Consider the following 21,348-nt stretch of genomic DNA (forward strand, 5'->3'; position numbering starts at 1 on the left):
GACCCATTCGCAGAACATGTAGTGCTCTAATAGAATCTGACAACTCGCCAGGACCATCACATCCCACTTCTCGACATTCATCTTTGTCGTCGTAGATAGGGTTGGCCGCACAGTAGAGCACAAAAGGTGATTGCCGAGTATCAAGATGAGATGTCCTGGTGAATTGTCAGGTTTCATTAGAGCACCTGCATGTTCTGCAGGTAAAACAGACATTGTCCAAGGCATTAAACCTTGCCTCGCTTTCACGGCGTTGTGTTTCACAAATTCTTTGTAGAGACATTCAAAAAATTGTCATTGCTAAAGTAAGCAAAGCTGCTAAGCGAAGTTCTACTGTCTTGGCTTCCTCTCACCGTTGTCGAGCTTTTAGTCTTTGGCTAAAGCCGCTTCGCATGCTGAGTCGTTCTTCACTGATCGATGGGCCATTTCATTTGGAACTGTCTCTGTAGCATTAGAAAATGTGCTAACCCAAAAACAGATGTGATGCGCCACTGAGGCACATCTCCTCTGCATAACCAAGCACATCTGCCATGGTGGGCATGACGTCATCACTGATGCAACCATTCAGTTAGTACCATGCCAAACACATCCCTTACCTCTCCACATTTCCCTCTCCTCTTGGCAATCTGACCATCACAGCATCGAAACCCATCTTGCTCCACAAAGAAAGCTTCATTTCAACTTTGCAGGCAGTGACTGGTCATCAGCTGCACAGCATGGCTGTGGCAACACAGACATCAGCCCCGATATCCGGCATGCCGAGCCACCTGTGGGCTTTCGTGGACCACATGGTCTTACGCCACAACCCTACGAGCCGGCACCAGGAAACCACGGCTGCGGCGACAAGGCTCGCAGTGCACAATCTCGTTGGGCAGGTTCTGCGTGGTGTGAAGCCGAGGACGCCCATGCAGGGAGCCTCATACGCGAGCTGCGATGACCCCGTGACTCGCCATGGGCGCCAGGTGCAGGAGATGCGAGGAATGCGGAGAAGGGGTGAGCAGTGACTCCACAACATTGGTGAAGGGGGTAGTTGGTACAGATCCAGTTGAAGAAAAGAGGCACATAATAAAATATACAGGGAGAGGTCTACACTGCCCACCTCATCTATGTTTCTGCACCTCGTGTTATTTGTCTGTCAAGCCGCGTAGACGGGGGCAGTGCGAACTGGAGAACAGCACAACACGTGTTACATATTCAATACGCCATCATTTTGCTGTCGTCACCGTACACAACGCTGCTCGCTTTACACGAACACACTGTGCCACCTGGTAACACACTATGGAACCCCAGCTACCTGCAAAATGTCTAGCTTAACATTGTTTCACACTGTGCATGGAAGCTGTCTAATCATTCTTCCACACATTTCGTAATTACCTTACTTACAGTAAAGCTTCATTTATGTCTTGGAAAATGAAACGCAAGGGCAAAAAAAAAAGACATATTAACCAGGAAAACATACGATCTGAAGTCCCTAAAAAATTTGGCAGACTCAACACCAGCTGATATCAACATATTATGAAGTGTTGCACAAATAATTGCAGCACGAAACACTGGCGTGCACCAAGCTGGTTGGGCCTGGGCGACCTGAGATGCCCATTGTTATAGCGGCTTCCGCAAGCTTACGCTTGTGTTTCTCAAATTTGGCATGGGTCAGCAGCGTCTTCTGAATCTGGTAATAAGAAAACGATGAAACGGACGAACTTTACCTGCAGAGGATAGAAATTTGCTCGCCTTATGTCCATGGTCATCACTCTCAGACAGCACTTCATAGCTGTCCATGAAGAAGCGCAGCATGTCATCCTCCATACAGTCCATAGCACGTTTGATATTCTGCACTTATCAAATGACTTTGCAACAATCACAAATAGGACAGTGCCCATGCCTAAACTAACCCCTTTGCTAGTTCGCCCTGCAGGGCATGCAATCCTCCGTAACCTGAAGAACATGTGACGTGACCTGTTCCAACTAGCTTATTACTACGTAAAATAATTTGTCGTTTGTATGTCATTTCGTAAACAGACTGAAAGCAGCGCATCATCATGCTATGCGAGCTTTTCTGTTGCCATCCATAATCATCATCTTGTGATGCTAGTAGCAGTGATGCTGGCTAGGCTTGCTCAGATGTTAGGTTCTTTGAAACACTGTTTTGGTTTTGGTTTCGTATTGTATTGCACAGCGTGGACAATTTTCTGACTACATTTCTTGGGAAAAAAGGCGCACATTAGGATTTCGTAAATACTGTAATAATTTATTGTGAGCTACCATTTTCACTTTTGAAAGCTCCCCGTGGCAGTCCAAAGATAGGTGTCTTTGACGGGAGATTACATTTGTTCGACGCATTAAGCGCACCCTAAGTGCTGCCAGGACATGCTGTCACTGTTAGAATCACTGCTGAAATCACTATTGGGGTCAGGCATGTGATGTGTGCTGACCAGCCAAGTTAGAATTAATTTCGTAATCGAAATAACGAAAGCCTTTGTCCACAAAAATGTAGGGGCTCTGTCTGGGACCATCGGTCAGGATCGAATTAAACAAAAATTTTGTCAACTGGAGTCGAATTAATGAAAGTCTACTGTACTGTAATTAGCCATTAAGGTCCATAATAAACAAAGCCCTTGCTGCCCAGGCATAAGTTCCACTTGTGGGGATTCTTGTGTCATGTTGCTTCTCCCTTCACCATTACGTATGCGAAGTACATTGCTAGTAAAAGCACCGCCTATGTTCTGTTTCAGAACTTGTGGAATTCCACCGCATCTATGACGACAAAGGCACCAGCGCCAATCTTCTCGTCATGGTAAGCAATTTCAAAGAGCATCAAATATCAAGTCAATGGAAAGCATAGAGCACGAATATTCTCTCTGCTCACTTGAGCAATGATGGACAAAGCAAAAGCTTAAAGGGATCCTGAATCAACCGTCGGGCTTGGTGAAAAAAACAGTCTGTGTATAGCACACGCTGCTGTGAACATCTCAGCCAAATTTTGCAGTCGTATGCGGTGCGGGGAGCTCGCAAGTGGAGAGTGAAGTCACCTTTCTCTATAACGCTCTCTTTTCAACAGAAGCCTGCTCCTCACTCCTTTCTGGACGTTTTATTTCGTAATATAGCAGATTTTCATATGCGACTGCTATTGGCCGGTAGCTTACATTAAAAATGGTATTTGGATCAGTGTGCTTCTTCCCACTGTTACTGTGTACATATATTTATTGATGCAGTTTGATAAACAGGCTGAAGTAAGCTAAAATCTGCTTCCAAATTTTGATAAGAATTACGCACTTTCGGAAGAAGCCGACTATCGTCTGCTCACGCTCGGCTGTGGCCACCCGTGTAGGGCTGCCCTGCTTACCGGTGTCGTAGCTGTTGGATCTCGTTAATTTTGACTATAGTTTTGAACACTCAACTACCATAAAATCCCGAGGGATGCCCCACCCTTGACAGATAGCCCACCTCTGTCTTTGGCACGATTTTCTGGTTTTTCAAAAACACGGATAGATAGCCCACCCCTGACAATACCATTCCCGGCATTCATAATCCTCAAAGAGCCAACTGGCCGGTTCCCTCTGAAGGTGTTGTTCACCCTCAGCATTCCAGGTGAGATTTTTTTTATGTTGCAATACCATTCATACAAACACTTTGTTATTCTTGTAATTTACAAACTGAGAAAATATTTAGCTCGCTCGCTCACTATTACGATTCTTGTTTCCTTGCGGTATTTTTGCCCTTTCTTTTTCTTGTTTCTGTTCTGTGTTTTGCGGGTACTGCGCTTGCGGCGTACAAGTTAGGCCTAGCAGCATACTTGGCCCGATAGCGTCGCTTCTGCGCTCGAGCCTTTGCGTTTTTATCTTATCGGCCCAAAGATTTAATATGCATCAGTAGATGGAGAGCTTCATGAGCGGCTTCCTCCAGCGATCCCCCCTCCCGCTGCCCTGCCAACCACGTCGAACATCGTCCGTGAGAAGGTTGTCGACCTTTTGTTTGAAAGTAACAATGGCTGTTCGTTCGATGCTTTCGAGAATGAATAAATTCCGTGCTAATAAACGCGTGTTGATTCTTTGGCTGCTCTACATTTTTCGACTTTTATTTACTGCACACTGAAAGTTATCCCACCTCATATTTTCACTCGGTTTTCTCTCGATTTTAGGTGGGCTATAACTCGAACCATCCGAAACTTAAGGTCAGACAACACTCACGCTTTCGATCGCATGCTCACTCCTGCCCGCTCCTGGTTAGATGCCTTTGCAGACTTCGCTTTGTATTGAGCGTGACAGCGCTTCAAAATGTGCAAGTTGGAAGTGGCTGCTATCCATGGGATAGTAGTGTTATGTTGCGCCATCATCTGGTTGAACATTTTGGGCGCGGTAGTGGTTGTCTTCACAGCTGGTGCCCTCGTGTCTTGTGCCCTTGCAGGAGAAGATGCTGACCCAGGTGAAGAAGGAAGCTCGCCTGGTGCACTACTGCCTGACGCCGCTGCTGTTCAGCCCAACATGGCGGCTTAAGGTGGCCCAGGTGCGCGACCACACCCTCGAGGCTGCCATCACATCCGGCCTGCCATCGGACTGCCCCGCTGCTGCACATGACCAACCACCTGCAGGCCAGGTGAGGCCGGTGGATAGGGTCGTACGAAATGTTGCATGAGGGAGGGAGTCGGGTGGAAATGACTTGGCTGGCTGAAGTGCTGGCTGTTTAGGGCATTTCGTTTAATACTGTGTTTGGATGATGTAATTGCCTGCTTAGTCTATAAAACATTTGAATTGCCCCGAGGGATTCAGGGAGGGCAGTGCCATTTGTGCTTGCTGGGGCAAAACATGGCGCTCCATATTTTGCCATAACGGCAACAGATGGCGCCACTACATCACTGCCGAGAAAGTCTCAAGCCACGTTTCACTGTAATGAGACAGTTGGCAATTGTTTTAAATTGGGGTTCCTTTCTTGGGTGCTTTTGTGGGCTGGTGCATGTGTGTTAGTGTGGTTCCTTGTGCTCTTAAGCTGTTACCAAGACAGATGACACTCCTCTCTCATTGTTGAGAGAGTTTACATTTCATATCTGTGTTTCTATCTAACAATTTACCCGCCTACCTGGGTCATTGGGTAGTCCATGGCCAAATGGGTGGTGCATCGGGCTGTCATGCTGAGGCAACAGGGTACCAAAACTAACCATCTGACCTACTTAGGTCGCTGAGTGTGTGGCAACGTGCACATGCATGTCGTTCATCAATGAACCTCTTTCACGCTGACATAGGCCACTGTAGGGGCGGGACTGGGTAGGTACCACTGTTCAGTGAAACTCTTTGGCGTCGATTTGGAGCACTGGGTATTGGCCACTCAGTTTGTGCTGGTCTTAAATGAACCTCTTTAATGCCAACTTGGGTTGCTGGTTGACACACATCTTTGACACCAACTTGAGTAAGTATCTAGTGCCACTTGGAATGTGCCTCTCTCCAATGACGAAAAATATCCTGCAAATTTCTATTGCGTGTATGTGTGCTTAGGTTAGTACACCATCTGTCTTCCCGTTTTCTGTGTTTGCTTTATCAGCATGGAAGTGTGGGCTAAAAACATGTGATGCCACAATTAAAAGGAAAGTGATAACGTATGCGGAGACGGACGAAAATTGAAGCTTGTGCGCAGGTTCCATAAGTGTTTTAGGCATGAACCTTATGTGTGACGCCACAAATATGGCAGCCATGGACTAAATTGGCACCCTGTTGACTAGGCACGAAACTACAACTTTGGTTGTCAACTTCCGACAGAGCGGCACTGGTTCGGCCTAGTGCCGTAAGCAGTGCGGCCAGCAGAGTGGATGGGTGGCAAGCCGTTTTGGGACGCTCATTGTCAATACGTTAGCACTCGTAGATCTTATCAGCGAACGAGCATGAGATCCGATGCACTAGCTAGACTGGCAATTGCAGTGGTGGAGTACAGACCCCCGTACAGTTCCCTCTGTGTCCGAAAAGTCTGTCGGCAATGTGCATGTTTTGCCCACTGGCTTGGGTTAGTTGGACTGCAGATAGCAAACCAATGCCCCAATCCCACGTGATAACACCACTCATATCGTTGTGCACTTGCAGTGATTCAGAGTCCATGTGCATAATTTATCGTTGTTTGCGTGCCTCATTTCGGCATGGAAAAAATATGGACAGGCCATAAAAATCCACAGGAGACCCTTTGCCAGCCTCTTTGGAGGCACCCCCCTTGTATTTCTTTCACATAGACCTGATTTCATTTTTTTGCTAGTATCTGTGGGTATGCTTAAAAGAAATTTCGGATATGATAAAGGTATTTTCATTATAACGAGGTTTGACTGTGTGTACATCAGTTGCAAAGACAAGCAAGAAATAATCGCTGAAAGGACACCTTGACACTTTGCCATTCAAGCTAAATTAACCACGAGATATCGCCATTTTTTTGTAGTTCCTGCTGCCTTACTTTTTGAACAGGACAGCTTACACTTAAGTAATTTGTACTATACTAAATGCAGCGCACACGACACAGCTCCGGCGGGAGCCAGAAGAGCATTGGTGGAGATGCATCCAATGCTGCGGCCACGCGACGGATGCGCCGCTCGAGTGGAGTACCCTCTGTCACCTCGGGGGGGAGTGGAGGAGGTGGTGGTGGGCAGCAGTCATCACCCAAACAGCACCGGCGGTCCACCAATGAGGAGACGTGGCACATGACGGTGTGCAGCCATTACATCCAGGAGTACATCCAGTACCTGCAGAACCTGGGATTCATGGCCATCCAGACCAAGCACACCGCGTCACGCAAATCCAGGTGCGCTACAGCAGGCAGCCTCTGGTTTGAGTGTCTTTCCCAAAATCGGCCGTTTGTAACTTTGTTCAGTCAGTCTCTGTAATCACCTTTGGGCAATTTCGGCCCAAAATGCTATGTTCAGATTCGCTTGTCACGGGTGCTCTTCTCAGATTCAAATGATGCTTCACCTCGCACCCGACCTCTGTTTTCCCCATACAAAAAGTAGGAAAACTTAAAGGGGCCTTGAAGAACTTTTGTTACTAATCATAGAATGGCCTCACTATTAAACTACTTCGTCCCACGAATCTCATGCCACAAAAATTTTTTAAATCTTTCAACTAAAAGGGGAGTCGTCACACCAAAACCCAGCTTCCTCTCTCTTCTTGTCTCCGCTAGCACACTGGAAGCTACATAGCGGAGAAGCCAAGAGGGCAAAGCCCAGCCAAAAGTTTAGTGTTGCGGCATCGAAAGGACTCGTTGCGGCACCCTGTGGTGGTCACGGCAGATTACACTACACAGCATGCTGCTGCCATCCGGGAGGCAAAGCGCAGCAAACACAGCTATGCACAGTGCAAGGATGAAATGATTTTTCGGTCTTTTTCAGATCAGACATACACTCTTAAAAAAGTTTCTCCCCTTTTGGGCTTATCTTTTCCCACAACAATAGTTGTCATCTGCTTTTCTTGCATTTCCTTTCTTGAAAGCTCTGCACTTTGCTACTTTTTTATTGAGAATGCTATGTCACGCTGATGACACGCATGCTGTTCGTGAACTGGGAGTACCAGGTACACAGTGTTGAATCCGGGCAAAGTAGATGAAAATTGTTGTGGGAGAAGTCCCAAAGGGTGAACACTTTTCTAAGAGTGTACATACTTTTAATTTATTTAACTCAAAATGAGTAATTATGTATTACTGAGAATGTTCTTGCGATCATAAAATCAGCCAATAGCATTGGTCGGCCAACTGCTTTCGATCAGCTTTTGATGACGATATTGCAGATGCGAGTGCAAGCGTCTGTTCACTGCTTCTGACACGAGGTTGTAAATTCCTTGCTGCGTGTGTCGCGTGGTTGGTGCCGCGCGGGGCACAAGCACGCAGGGACGGACCGAAACGTACAGCCACTTGCTTGGACGAAAAGGGAATGCCCCTTCTTTATTGGGCCCGAACATATATAGAGACACACACACAGGTCACAGGGGGCACCACACTCTGGTGGCAGCCTAACAAATGAGGCTGAACTGTGGCGACCTCTACATCTCCCCCCTTGAAGCATTGGAGGTTAGACGGGGGAGATTCAGGAAGCCAAACACATCAAAAGTTTCACAAGTTCAAACGGTGCGGCGGAACGATAGGCCGGCCGTAACGTGTTCGTGTCACACTCACTGCGGTCCCTGGCTGCTGGGGACTGTTGCCCAGACTGTCCGAGGGGGACCGTCGATTCCACGATGTTGGCAGGCCGAGGCTCCTGACAGGGAGCTTGCTGTAGTGGTGGTGGTTCCTCTCCGGAGGCAGTAGGCCCAAAAGGCACTAGGTGACGCCGGTTGCGCTGTAGGGTGCCACCTCGCTCCGTTTTGACCACGTAGCTTCTTGGTTTTTGCCCCGGACTGAGAACCGTAGCCTGCACTTGATCAGGTCGCACCCAGACGCGCTGACCTGTTTGGAGTGGTGGTAAGTCTCGAGCTCCATGATGCCTGTTGTAGTTGTCGGCCTGCTTCTGCTTGTAAGTCGCATCCTTGGCGACGACTTCTTTCATTGGGGGCCAGTTGGGACATAGCTGGGAGCCTTGCTTTGGGACTGGGGTTCTGAGTTGACGTCCCATCAACAGCTGGGCTGGACTAAAGCCGTTGACTCCTGGAGTGTCCCTATAGCTGAGCAGAGCCAGATAAGGATCCTTTGACTTGCGAAACAGGTCCTTGATAGTACGCACCATCCTCTCCGCCTCTCCGTTCGACTGAGCGTAGTGTGGACTGCTGGTCCTGTGGTTAAAGCCGTATGATGCTGCAAATGCCGCGAACTCTTGCGACGAGAACGGTGGGCCGTTGTCTGACCTGACTTCTTGCGGGATTCCATGGCGGGCAAAGATGGATTTGAGAGCGTCAATGAGTGCCTGAGCTGTCGTGCTCCTCAGGGTCACTACCTCAGGGAACCTTGAATAATAGTCCACCACCAGGATGAACGTCTGGCCGTTGAGGTGGAACAAGTCCATTCCAAGGAACTCCCAGGGATGTCCAGGTAGGGCCGTGGAGAGCAGGGGCTCGGCAAAGTTCACGCGGGTGGAAGCGCACTGTTCACAGTTGGCAACGAGAGAGGCGATGTCTGTCGAGATACCGGGCCACCAAACTGTCTCCCGAGCTAGGGCTTTGGTCCTGTTGATGCCCTGATGACTTTCATGCAACAGCGTCAAGACCGCTGGCCGAACGGACGATGGGATGACTATCCGGGCACCTTTCAACAGAACTCCGTCGCAGACAGAGAGCTCGTCTGCCACCGAGGCGTACTTTGAGAGGTGCAGTGGTGTCTTGGTCTTTTGTGGCCAACCATGCTGGCAGTAGGAAGCGAGGGCTTTGCACTCGCCATCGGACTCTTGTGCCTGTCGCACGTCTTTAGGGCTGGGCGGCAAGACTTCCGACGTGCAGCCGACTACCTGTGCTGCAAGAAGTTCGATAGTGTCTAGAGGAGTGGGTGGCTTGCAGGTGATGCGCGACAACGTATCAGCTGTGGCTAGCAGCTTTCCTGGCACATGCAGCATACGGAACTGGTATCGCATGGTCTTCAGCCGTAGTCTCTGAATACGAGGCGGCAACATGTCCAGTTCCATCTTGCCGAGAAGCGAAACGAGTGGCAGGTGGTCACTCTTGACGTCGAAGGGGATGCCACGGACGAACTCGTTGAACCTTTGGATAGCCCATGTCGTTGCCAAAGCTTCTTTTTCAGTCTGGCTGTAACGCTGCTCGGTATCGGTCATTGACCTCGAAGCGAACGCAACTGAGCGGCGCTCTCCTGAGGGTTGCGTCTGTAGCAAAACTGCGCCGAGTCCGAATGAGCTTGCGTCTGCAGACGCCGTATTGGCGTACGACGGGTGGTACTTGGCCATGCACCTGTCTGACGTCAAGAGTTCCTTGATTTTCTCGAATGCTGCCTTTTGCTCATGCTGCCACACCCAACTCGCAGACTTGTTCGGTAAGGCTCTGATGGGAGCTGTGACGTCCGAGATGTGTGGCAAGAACCTGGCAAGACGGTTCACCATTCCGAGCAGTCTTCTAACGCCAGCAACGTCCGTTGGAGCTTCCATGGCTTTGACTGCTTCGACCTTGCCCGGATCAGGCCTGATGCCCTGGGCTGAGACGACAACTCCGAGGAAGGAGACCTCGGGTACCCCAAAACGACACTTGTCCTGGTTCAATGTGATACCTGCTTTTGCAAGGCACCTCTACAGCGTGCAGTCTAGTAATTGACTCCCATGATCACGAGAGCCTTGTTAACCGATCGGCATCATTTTTTTACTATGTTTGAAAAGCTTTTTAGTGCCTCTTTAATAACCTCTGTTCAGACAATTTCTGGACCAATTTAAATGAGGCTTAATTATGTTTCCTATCTGAATAATGTTAATTTAGTGACTTTGAAAAGCAACATCTTTATTTAGGCCCTCAGTTTCAGAAGAGGTGTCAGTTACAAGATTTGGATATTTTTAAGTTCATTTACAACCTGTGGTTGGGATAGGAAATACATTTATCTAAGTTATAGGGGATCCTTATCACCAGAAGGAAATTTACAGGAGAATTCAAGTTTTATTTCTTACGTTGAACCTACAAAAATGGGCTGCGTGTTAGAATCTTGTAAATGTGGTAACTGGCAGTACATTAGAATTATAGAATGGGTACCAAGGGAAGGGAAGCACAGTCGAGGATGGCAGAAAATTAGGTGGGGCGATGAAATTAAGAAATTTGCAGGCACAACTTGCAATCAGCTAGTGGTAGACAGGGGTAATTGTAGAACATTGGGTGAGGCCTTCGTCCTGCCATAGGCATAAAAAAAAAGGGTGACGATGACAACCTGTTAGTTCAGTGATAGGAACAGACATTATCATTTCTTCAAGCAAAATGTCTAGGTGACTGAAATGTTTGCTGCCCTGGCATGCCTCAAGAAAGGTGGGAGTCAAATCTGCAACCTTGGGCTCTGTAGGATGTTTTTCTTTTTCGTTCTTTCTTTCTTTCTTTCTTAGTTTTTTTTTTTTTTAGCTGTACCAAATTTTAGAAATTGCCTGTAGCAGGTATAGCACAATTCTGACCCTTGAGCTAAATTACTCAACCAGGTGGTGATCACTTCTATGAGAAATCAAAACTTTTCACTGAATAATTAACATAATTACACTTATCAACATTTTAATTAGTTACTTTGTAGCATATATTTCAATTTGCAAATTGTAGCTCGTAAGATTGCAAGGCATATCGACTTGGAACAAATTCTGAGGATGGCACCGGTTTCAGTATGCACCGTCAAACTCGTGGTAAAAATGCACTATTGTTTCGCTTAGATTTTTAAGAAAATGCTGCTTTATGCATTGAAGCACAGAACTAGCATATTCCTGAGGCTGCAACTCGTAAATTGAAATGTCTGCTCTAAAATAATTAATCTAAAAGTAATTATGTTAAGTATTGAATTAAGTATTTTGATTTGTCGTAAATGTAGTGGCCGCCTCATCGAATAAGTTAGCTCAAAAATTAGAATGGTGCTATCTGTCACGGGCATTTCCTTTTTTAAATTTGGTGTAGCTAAAAAAAAAAACCCTTGGTGTACTGTGCCACCGTGACATTTTAAATCGGATGTTGACAAGGCAATCGTTTTGCAAACAGATGGGCCTAATTACCAAATCCAAAAAGAGTTGTTGGGCCTTTTAAGCTGTCGCCGCAACTGGAATAAGGGTCTTACTTCGATTAGCACTTACGGACTCGTTCACCTCTGCCTTAGTGATGTGAACGCACCCTACTTTGGTGCAACAGTGCCCTAAATGTCCTCTCTAGTCTGTAGATAGATATGTAGAGAATGGTCTGTAGATGGTGACACATTCTCGTGCATCACTTCCTTGTATTTGTTTTTGAGCTCCACTTACTATTTTACTTATTTAGCTGTAGATGATATTGTTACTGTAACTGCTTGTAAGCTGTTGATATTCATGTTTCATGATTTTAATAAAAAAAAGAAGTCCCATTTCAGTATTATACTCTGGGACCTCTTTCTTTATACTACCTTAAACGCAAATGTGCATAAAAGACAGTGTATAAAAGAAGGTAGGATGGGTAACCGGTGGTCCACTAGAGTTACAGAATGGGTGCCAAGCTAAGGGAAGCACAGTCGAAGATGGCAGAAAACTAGGTGGGGTGACGAAATTAGGAAATTTACAGGTGCAAGTTTGAATCAGTTGGCGCAGGACAGGGGTAATTGGAGGTCGCAGGGAGAGAGGCCTTTGTCCTGCAGTGGACATAAAAAGATGATGATGATTATTATTATTATTATTATTATTATTATTATTAATTGAACACTACTACTTAGAGTAACTGTATCCCAAAGGCAGCAGTGTTGCACAGCTATCTTCCATCTTGCACACCAAATGAACAGCGATCGTTTGTGAGGGAAAGCTACACATAAGTGCTTGCAGGAGGTCATGCTAGGCACCATGTGAATTATAAATTCATTTTTGAACCGCTTTATCTCTGTCTCTTAAGCATGTTTGTTGCAAATAAACACATTTGAGGGACAGCAGTTGCATGATTTCTGTGCTACAAATAAAATATCCGATTTTACATGCGCTGATGCGTCGCCTAGTGCAGGATTCTTCCCGACCCAGGTGTGATCTGCCACTTGTAGAAGCACATGCCAATCAACAAAACTGCGAATGAGATAAACACTACATAAAAGGCACTTATCATAAGCTTACCTTGAACTTGCAAAAGAAAAAAGAGAGAGAGAGAGAGAGACCAATTTTGAAAGCGATTATCTGGGCATTAATCTCAAGACAAGGGCTTCTTATGTTTGGTTGCGCAAGGCCTGCCGGGTGATAAGAGAACTCTGGGAAAAAGGAAAAGCCTTCAATGTGGTGCAATCGCCGACCAATACAGGCATTGAAGAACCAAGAAGGCAGGCAGCAACAGCATTACTGCTTTTAACAACTATGCAGACCAATGAACAGCTGAACCCTTTTGTTGGCGTGCGCACCATTATGAATATTCTCAGTCCAGCTTTGCTTCGTTTCTTAGTGCTGTTCAATGCTTGGTGGCATGCGGAGCGGAAGTGCAAGAAGCTGCAGTGTCTCGAGGAAGCGACGCTGTCTTTGCCAATCTTGTTTTCCCCCTAGAGTTGCCTTCTCTTCATTGCATGGCTGCTTTTTCCACTACTTGGCTGCGTTTGACGAATGGAAGCACAAGCATTGTGTGGAAAACAAATGCACAGCTCTGCTCCCTTTGGTAGAATATGCAGTAACTAGTTTCTCCTGGCTGCAGCACAATGTCGGTGAGGAGGCGCGAGTCGGATGCCAGCAGCAAGCGCCAGAGTGTGGGGGCCCTGTCTCTCGGAGAGTTGCCACGCCACTGCCTCTTCCAGTGGCACCTGGGTGGCCTGTACTTCTTTGAGGTCGGCTTCTGCGACCCCTACGTCGCCTGCAACCTCTTCCTCGTTGAGCGGCAACGCCTCCTGCCGTCTGGCACGCAGCTTTACATGTCACAGGTATGTGCACCTTAGATCTTTGTGCCGACGTTTGAGATATTAGCTCACGTGAATGCTTTACATTTGCTCTGTTCTGTTGCGTACCGTGCTACCAATAAGGGTACTTAATACTTAACCCTTTCAGTGTCACTGACTCGCCAGTATGTTTCCGCATTTTATTAGTTTGTTGCGTGTTTTATTCTTTTTGTCAGATAGGAATGTGAAGACCACACCAAGAGAGCATTTGTCATTATCTGTGTCATTTTTTTGTCATTTTGGGACAACATGGCCACAATTAGCTCATGACCGGGCTAGTTGTAGAAGTATGGGAGAGGCCTTTGCACTGCAGTGGGAGTAGCCAGAATGATGATGATGATGATGGTGATGATGATGTCATTTCTTTATCATTTCTGCATAACTAAAATTAAACTATTGTGCTCGTTTTATAATATCTAAGAAGAAAACAAAAAAAAACAATGCTGGTGGTTTGTCACCTCTGAAAAAACCCAGCAGCAAAAGGGTTAAAGCACCTATGCTAGTTTTTGCTACTGGTCCAACAACCACTGTGCAAAGAATGTTTATAGTATAAATCTGCCCCAGGGCTCCCCCAAGGTGGGCTTCCCCTTTGCTCCTCTTGACCGTTCACTCCTATTGGTGAAATCGATGGTTTACTGATAATACGTCTAGTCGGGAGGGGGCATAATGAAAGGTAGGACAGAGAAATGCCAACCAAAAATAAAAAGGTTAAAAAAAATTCACGACGTTTCAGCTTCCACACGGAAGCCTTGTTCACAAAAAAGGTGGCTCAACTAGGTGAGCTTATGTTCTTTTTAGTTTGTGACCAAGGCACCTAGCATACGCAGGTGGAAGATTGCCATCATTCCTGTTTAGCATTTTCTTCATAGTCTGGATAAGAAGTGATTCCAGATGCTGACGAGAACACCAGTTTCTTTCTTTCGCTATTATGCTTGCCTTGCCCCAGTCAACCTCATGATAAGAAGTTGCCGTGTGTTCTGCAAGTGCGTTAGAGACAGTGTTCTTCTTTCTGACGTCGTTCATATGGTCATTCAGCTGTCTTTAAAAATTTTCGCTGTCGCCGATATAAACGTAGTCACAGTCTGCACAGGGAATTCTATAAACAATGCCTGGAAACTTTTCTTTCTTGAGCTGGTCTTTCACGTGCACCAATTTGTGCTTCAGCTTAAGGGCGGAAACATGCGCCACATTTACGTCAAATATCTGCAGAAACTGTGCCAGCGCCTCACTGACCCCTGGCACATGAGGGACATCTGCGTGGGCCCGTGGCCAATGAGGTGCCATTATGTGTGTGCCATCCTACGGAATGAACAAAACTGCCAGGATACCCATAACCGGAAAGTTTGCGGCACACTTTGAACAGGTCAGAGGCATGGTCATCTTCGCTGGAGAAAATCCTGTGCACTCTTTGCATCAGGGAAGAGGCAACTGAGCGTGAAAGATAAATTGTCATAAATGGGCATGAAAGATAAATTTGTCAAAGACCTATTTTTTGGACATGCTCACTAATCCGGATGCCTTCGTGGCACTGCCACGTACCTCAGAGGCTCAAATGTATAAGCACGTCTGAAATTTCAGACGTGGAAACACTTCGATAACCGTTTTTTTGAACTTCTTGTCGTGATCGTAGGTCTGAAACGGCATTAGTCAACGCTACCGCCCCCGCCATTTCGATGATCTCGCAGCCTCAAACCGGTCCTCTCGCACCAAGAGCGCCAGTTCCAGGCCGCTCACAGCAGTAGCCACCGTATCCAGCCAGAGCCACAACTGGCAGGTGTAGCTGCCATGGCAACGCTAGGCCTAATTGCTTTGACATTCCGTACCAAGCTTCATCATCATCATCATCATCATGATTTTATTTTATGAAACCAATACAACAAAACATGATTGGACCCTCAGCCAGCTCGGCTAGTGAAAGGTCCAAATACAAGGTACTCACTAAAGAAATGGCAGAAATTCAAACTACATGTACAAAAAGACGTGAGATACTACAATAGCGGTATTACAAATATGTAAAGCGCATACATATTATGAAAAACAACAGAAAATAGGTTTATAAATGTACAAAACCAAAAACAAAGGTATTTAGTCCCACAGTTCTGGACAGACAAGAAAAATGTTTACCGACTACCTTCCTGATCTTCGACGCAGTGTCTTAGAGCGCAGCTCTTAGGCGCCCATTCCTGCGGCGAGCGTCGGCATTGTCCCTCGTAACAAAGCGAACGAGCACAGCAAAAGATGAAAGCGAACACAGAGTGCAGGGGGGGATGAAAGAGGTGAGGGGGAAAGTGGAGGAGGTGGTGAAAGGGTGAGAGGAAATGTGTAGTGCTGCGACGGTGGCTACGAGAGGGCGCCAGAGTAGTGCGCATAGTCTGGGAGGTCTGTCAGCGGCGTCTACTGTGAATCGTGGCTACTGGGAATCGTGCCCACACGTCACCCACACACTGGCTTTTGCAATCTCCAGATTAACGAGGCAGTGGCACCACACTTCGCTCCGTTGGCAAGTGTCACACAAGACAGGTTGTCCGTGCCAGCCAATATATAGCAAAATGAAAACGTCTAGAGCTGTGCTCAAATTTCGCATTAGGGAGTATCGTAATCGTCGGTGATTTTAATCATGCTTTTAGCTCCCGTTGTCAGCAACCTTCAAGTGACCTTGAGCCAAAAGCCAGAATCGTTATCCAGGCACTCACTCAAACGTCACCTTTGTAACCTTTGCCACTGGCTTCGAAACAGGAAAAGTACAGCAAGGGTCAAGCGTTGGATAATGCTGGTTTCCAAAAGTCAGCTTGGCCGCAGTGCAGTGGTTAAGCGGTCAAGTAATGGCAATGTATTGCAGTGAAGCATACCATGAGCAGAAAGGGGCCACTGTCAGAGAACACAGTATGCCTTAATTATACATGCATGCATCTGCCATCTCCCGTAACAGTACAAGTACCAATACACCTGATAAGTGTACTGGCAGACCTTCAGAGCTGTTTCGGATGTTCCTGTGGTGATTTGAACTTTTCGGGGCAGCAAAAGGCATGCATTCATTTTTTTCAGGCTGACCGATTTCTCTGACGTTTTCGCATCTCCTAGGGTTTCCGAAAAATGAGACGTTTACTGTATACCCACTGGTGACCCTTTGAGATCAACTCTATTGCGATGATACTGCTATGTTAAACCTAGAAATTTGGTTGCACAAGAATTATCACTATTGTTGATGGTTTACAACTGTTATGACTATTGAACATAAAGAGGTTGTAGAGCCCTAACAAAAGCAATAAACAATTTTGTGCAAGCATATTTCTATGTTTAACATTGTTAGCATTTTCATCACAGTTGAGGTGATCTCACTGTGATGCCTTCATTTTTGTATACATTTATGTATAAATTCTTTGCACAGTGGTTGCTAAAGCAATAGCAGAAGCTAGTGCAAGTTCATCAAGTACCTTTTTTTACAGAGCAATGCAACTATGCTACAGGTAACTAGAACACAATAGCTATATATCACATGTGCACATTGTTTAGATTGGGAAAAAAAATCATAAAGAGCCACCAAGGCCACCTTGGGGCCACAGTTATAGCAGAAGCTGTTTTGTTATCTGGCACCCAGTTGCATGTAACGTTACCATAACAACAAGGTAATTCTAGTAGTCCTGCTTCACGCACATTTTTAATAATTTCTCTCTTGGATTGTTTTTGCCAACTATTGTGTTTGTGCATGGCTCCAGGTGACATCCGAGTTCACTGAGGACCTGGACAAGATCAGAGTGAATATGCACATGCACTCATTCACCTATGACTACCACCTGCGCACAATCCACTCATACATTTCGGGCCAGCAGCTGCTCTTCAAGCACGGATACCACCTGACCAGCTTCTTGGATGACTTTGTCAAGTACTACCAAAAGTCTCCTAACTATGCCCGCAACCTCATCTATGCAGGTGAGGATCTGCTTAGGGTGGCCGGTTCCTTTCACAATTTCGTTACGTGGTTACACCAATTCATTACACAGTTTTAAAGGGGATAGCTTTATTTGGCTCTTCAGCCGTTTTCATGGTTGGTCGGCAAGGAGAATGTAGAATGTTTGTTCGCTTGCTCTCTCTCGCTCTCGCTTGCTCTTTTGTTTGGGTGTTCGTTCAGGCTTGTGACGCGCAAGACCCGCGGCAAGCCAGCCCAAGACCCATGACGAGGAGCCGCGGTTCTCGGAGGCCAGGCGCGGGATCGACGGTAGTTGACTGAGCGACGAACAGGTGGCGTGAGTGCGGGGAGGACAGCGGCGCGAGCGGGCGGGAGGAGTGTGGTTGTGTGGTGCGGAAGGTTGGCGTGCCGGAAAATAAAGCGGTAGTTCGGGACCACGTGTGGCGTGTCGTCGATCGTGACAAGTGGGGGCCCGTCCGGGATCTACGTGAACATGGAGACAGTGGACGTTCCCGAACAATTGGTACAGCATCTGCTGGGGCAGACGAGCGGATCTACCATGGAACGCGAGCAAATCGCGGCAGCTGTCAGACAAAGACTGATGGCGGCCGAGGCAGTGCCTATGGGTTCTACGACAACGGCGGCGGCGGTTCAACCGGTGAGCGACTGCGCTCCGCGCTCCACAGGAGGTCAGCCAGGTCAGCCTCCAAGGTTTAAGGGGTTCAACGACCATCAGTCCCCCGAGGAATTTTTGGACCGGCTTGAAACGTTTTGTTTGGTCAGCGGTGTCGCAGCTGACAAGAGGCTTACGCACATTGTGCCTGCTGCGCTGGAAGGTAGCGCGAAGTTGTGGTGGCGATTCGTGAACTCGTTTGCGTCGTGGGAGGAGTTCACTGCGGCGTTTATTGCGGAATTCTCCTCCATTGACGCGAAGCGCCGCTTGAAACAAGAGCTGGAGCACCGGACGCAACATCCCCAAGAAAATTTAAAGGAATTTATTTATACCATCGCGGCCTACTACGACCGGATTGGCGGCGAAGTGCCCGAGTCGGAAAAGGTTGACCGCGTGCTGCGGCAGATGCACCCGCAACTCCAGGATCTGGTGGAGGGAAGACAGTTCGGCAGTCTCGCGGAGTTGGCGAAGGCCGCTGACGGTCTCATGGAGCGTTTCTGGAGGCGCATGCAGTACAAGCCACCACCACCCCCGACTGACCAAGTCGCGAGAGACTTGGCCTTCCAATCGACTATAAACGTGGCCGGCGTGCCGGGAACACAACCCGGAGGGTTGATCACAGCGGCTGCCGCGCCGTTCCAGTATCCGCCGGCGGCATCCCCCTGGCCGTTGCACCCCGCGGCGATACAGCCCTCCTACCACCGAGACCAATTGCACGGATTGGCCGCATTCGCCACAAGGACGCCACATCTCTCAACGCCGTCACAGCACCAAAGGTACCAGCCGCGTGACCAAAGAGAATTCAACTGCCATCGCTGCGGAGGCGTCGGTCACATGGCCCGCGAGTGCCCTACAGGTCGGCGTGGCGGCCCACCCCGCTGCTACCAATGCAACGGGATCGGACATATCCGCTCTCAGTGTACGGGAAACGGGGGACGGTAGGTGCTGCACCGGCAAGCACCTACGAGACTGCGCTGCAAGTAGTGGCCTTGGCCGGCAACAAGGAGCCTCTCCTGGAAGTGCAGATCGGGAGGACGACGTTCCAGGCCCTACTGGACACAGGCTCGAGTGTGAGCTTGCTTGGATTGCCGGCGGCAAGGGTAGCGGTCGAGGCGGGCGCCAAACCCAAGACACAGGAACAAGCACTCCGCCTGGCAACAGGTTGGTCTCAGTCGACGACTTCCCTCAAGTGCAAAATAAAGTGGGCCACAAGCAGCCGCAATCAACGCTTCCTGTGTGTGCCAGACTTGTGTCGGGACATTGTGCTGGGCAGAGATTTTTTAACAGCAACAGGCATCTCTTTACATGTATCGCTGGGTGGGTGGACGATTGGAACCGATCCACAGTGCATGGTGCCATTTGCTAAGCGTGAAAGGACCCAGCGACAGCACTTGCAATAGAAGATGGAGAGTCGTACCACTTGCACAGCCTCTTTGAAGAAGTGCTTGTAGTTCCAGGCATAGAGAACATGCATCAGGCTGGCACCAGGGAACTACACCCAAGCATGAGTAAAGTTCTCGATGACTTTAACCATCTGTTTACTACAGTTGCGGGATGTACCACCCTGGCTCAGCACCTCATTGACACGGGGGACAGTGCGCCCGTGAGATGCAAGCTACGTCCAGTGAATGCGAAGAAGCAGAAGATCATTGAGGGCTGTGTGGATGACCTCCTACAACAGGGCCTTATAAGACGAAGCACCAGCCCATGGACTAGCGCCCCAGTGCTCGTTGCAAAGAAGTCTGGAGGCTACCGGCTCGCTGTGGACTACCGTCCGTTAAATGCACGCACCCGAGTACCTGCCTACCCAATGCCTCGAACTGACTGGCTGCTAGCGCAGTTGGGCCGAGCAATGTGGTTTTCCAGCTTTGATCTCTCCCAAGGGTTTTTCCAAATTCCTGTTTGCAAGGCTGACATAGCTAAAACGGCCTTCATTTGCCATCAAGGTACATTTGAATTTACGAGGATGCCCTTCGGGGTGGCAGGTGGTCCAGCAACTTTTCAAACCCTAATGGACCGGGTGCTGCAGGGAATCAATCACCACTTTGCTATGGCATTTTTAGATGATGTCCTTGTATACTCAGAGACACTGGAGAAACATGTTGAACATGTAAGGGAAGTGCTACAACGCATTGAGGGTGCTGGCCTTACGATTAATCCAGATAAAGTACAGGTCTGCCGTCAGTCCCTCAAGTTTTTAGGTCACATCATCTCCCCTGGGCAGTGCAGACCAGATGAGGACAAGGTGCGTGCAGTGCTGGATTACCCTAGACCCAGTACAGTTAAGCAGCTGCAAGCCTTCCTGGGACTTGCCGGCTACTATAGAAGCTTCATCCCTCACTTTTCACTGACGGCACATTCACTGACCAACCTTTTGAAGAAGAACGAGCCATGGCAGTGGGAGGAGTGCCAAGAACAGGCTTTCACTGCACTCAAGCAGGCCTTAGCTCAGGATGCTGTTATAAGCCTCCCAGATCTAAATCGACCCTTTGTGGTGGAGACAGATGCAAGTGGCATTGGCATTGCAGCTGTGCTGCTGCAGGCTGGCCCTGATGGTCTGCAGCCTGTTTCCTTCATTAGCAGAGTCCTTACAGCAGCCGAGAGCCATTATACTGTCCAGGAGTGGGAATGCCTGGCAGTAGTCTGGGCAGTGGACAAGTTCAGGGCATATCTTGAATTTACGGAGTTTGAAATACACTGTGACCACTCCTCCCTGGCATGGATGTTTCATACCGACCAAGCTTCACCCAGGGTCAAGCGTTGGGTTCTTCGGCTGCAGGGCTTCAACTGCCGAATCAAGCACAGACGAGGGCTGGCAAACATACCCGCTGATGCCTTGAGTAGAGCCCCTCTCCAGTGTGAAGACAACCCAAGTGACAACCTACATGAGACGCTGTTCCCCATTGCTGCTCCAGAACCTGAAGGCAAAATTACATTTGATGAAGTAGCTGTGGCCTCGGAGGTTGACTCTTCGCTGCTGAGTGACACAACACAGCTGGTACAAGAACAGGCTCGTGATGACCGCCTCTTAAAGCTGAAGGCAGTGGTCCAAGGGACTCAGCTCCCAAGTTCGGACCCTGATCATCGCCTCTTTCGTGATCTGGCCGAAACAACGGAACTGCAGCCAAGCGGATTGCTGGTTCAGCAAAGAGGCAACCACAAGGTAGCGTGGTTACCTAGTCACTTGCGGCAGCTGGCACTGAAGGTGGCCCACGACCATCCCACTGCAGGCCATGCTGGATTTTTCAAAACTCTGAGGCGTGTGGCTGCACGATTCGTCTGGCTGGGC

At 48.1% G+C, this 21,348-nt stretch overlaps 1 protein-coding gene across 2 annotated transcripts in view; it reads left to right on the forward strand.

The window, feature by feature from the left end:
• Nucleotides 1-21,348, forward strand: part of LOC126518382 (KICSTOR complex protein SZT2-like) — a 256,520-nt gene that overhangs the window by 209,959 nt on the left and 25,213 nt on the right. For both annotated transcript variants that reach the window (XM_050168245.3, XM_055064554.2), the window contains 6 exons: nt 687-990; nt 2,730-2,791; nt 4,402-4,590; nt 6,473-6,765; nt 13,242-13,464; nt 17,196-17,409. In XM_050168245.3, coding sequence (XP_050024202.2) covers nt 687-990; nt 2,730-2,791; nt 4,402-4,590; nt 6,473-6,765; nt 13,242-13,464; nt 17,196-17,409 — 1,285 coding nt within the window. The remainder of the gene's footprint in view (nt 1-686; nt 991-2,729; nt 2,792-4,401; nt 4,591-6,472; nt 6,766-13,241; nt 13,465-17,195; nt 17,410-21,348) is intronic.

Source organism: Dermacentor andersoni, chromosome 11 (genome assembly GCF_023375885.2).
Source record: "Dermacentor andersoni chromosome 11, qqDerAnde1_hic_scaffold, whole genome shotgun sequence".
Classification (NCBI taxonomy): Eukaryota; Metazoa; Arthropoda; class Arachnida; order Ixodida; family Ixodidae; genus Dermacentor; species Dermacentor andersoni.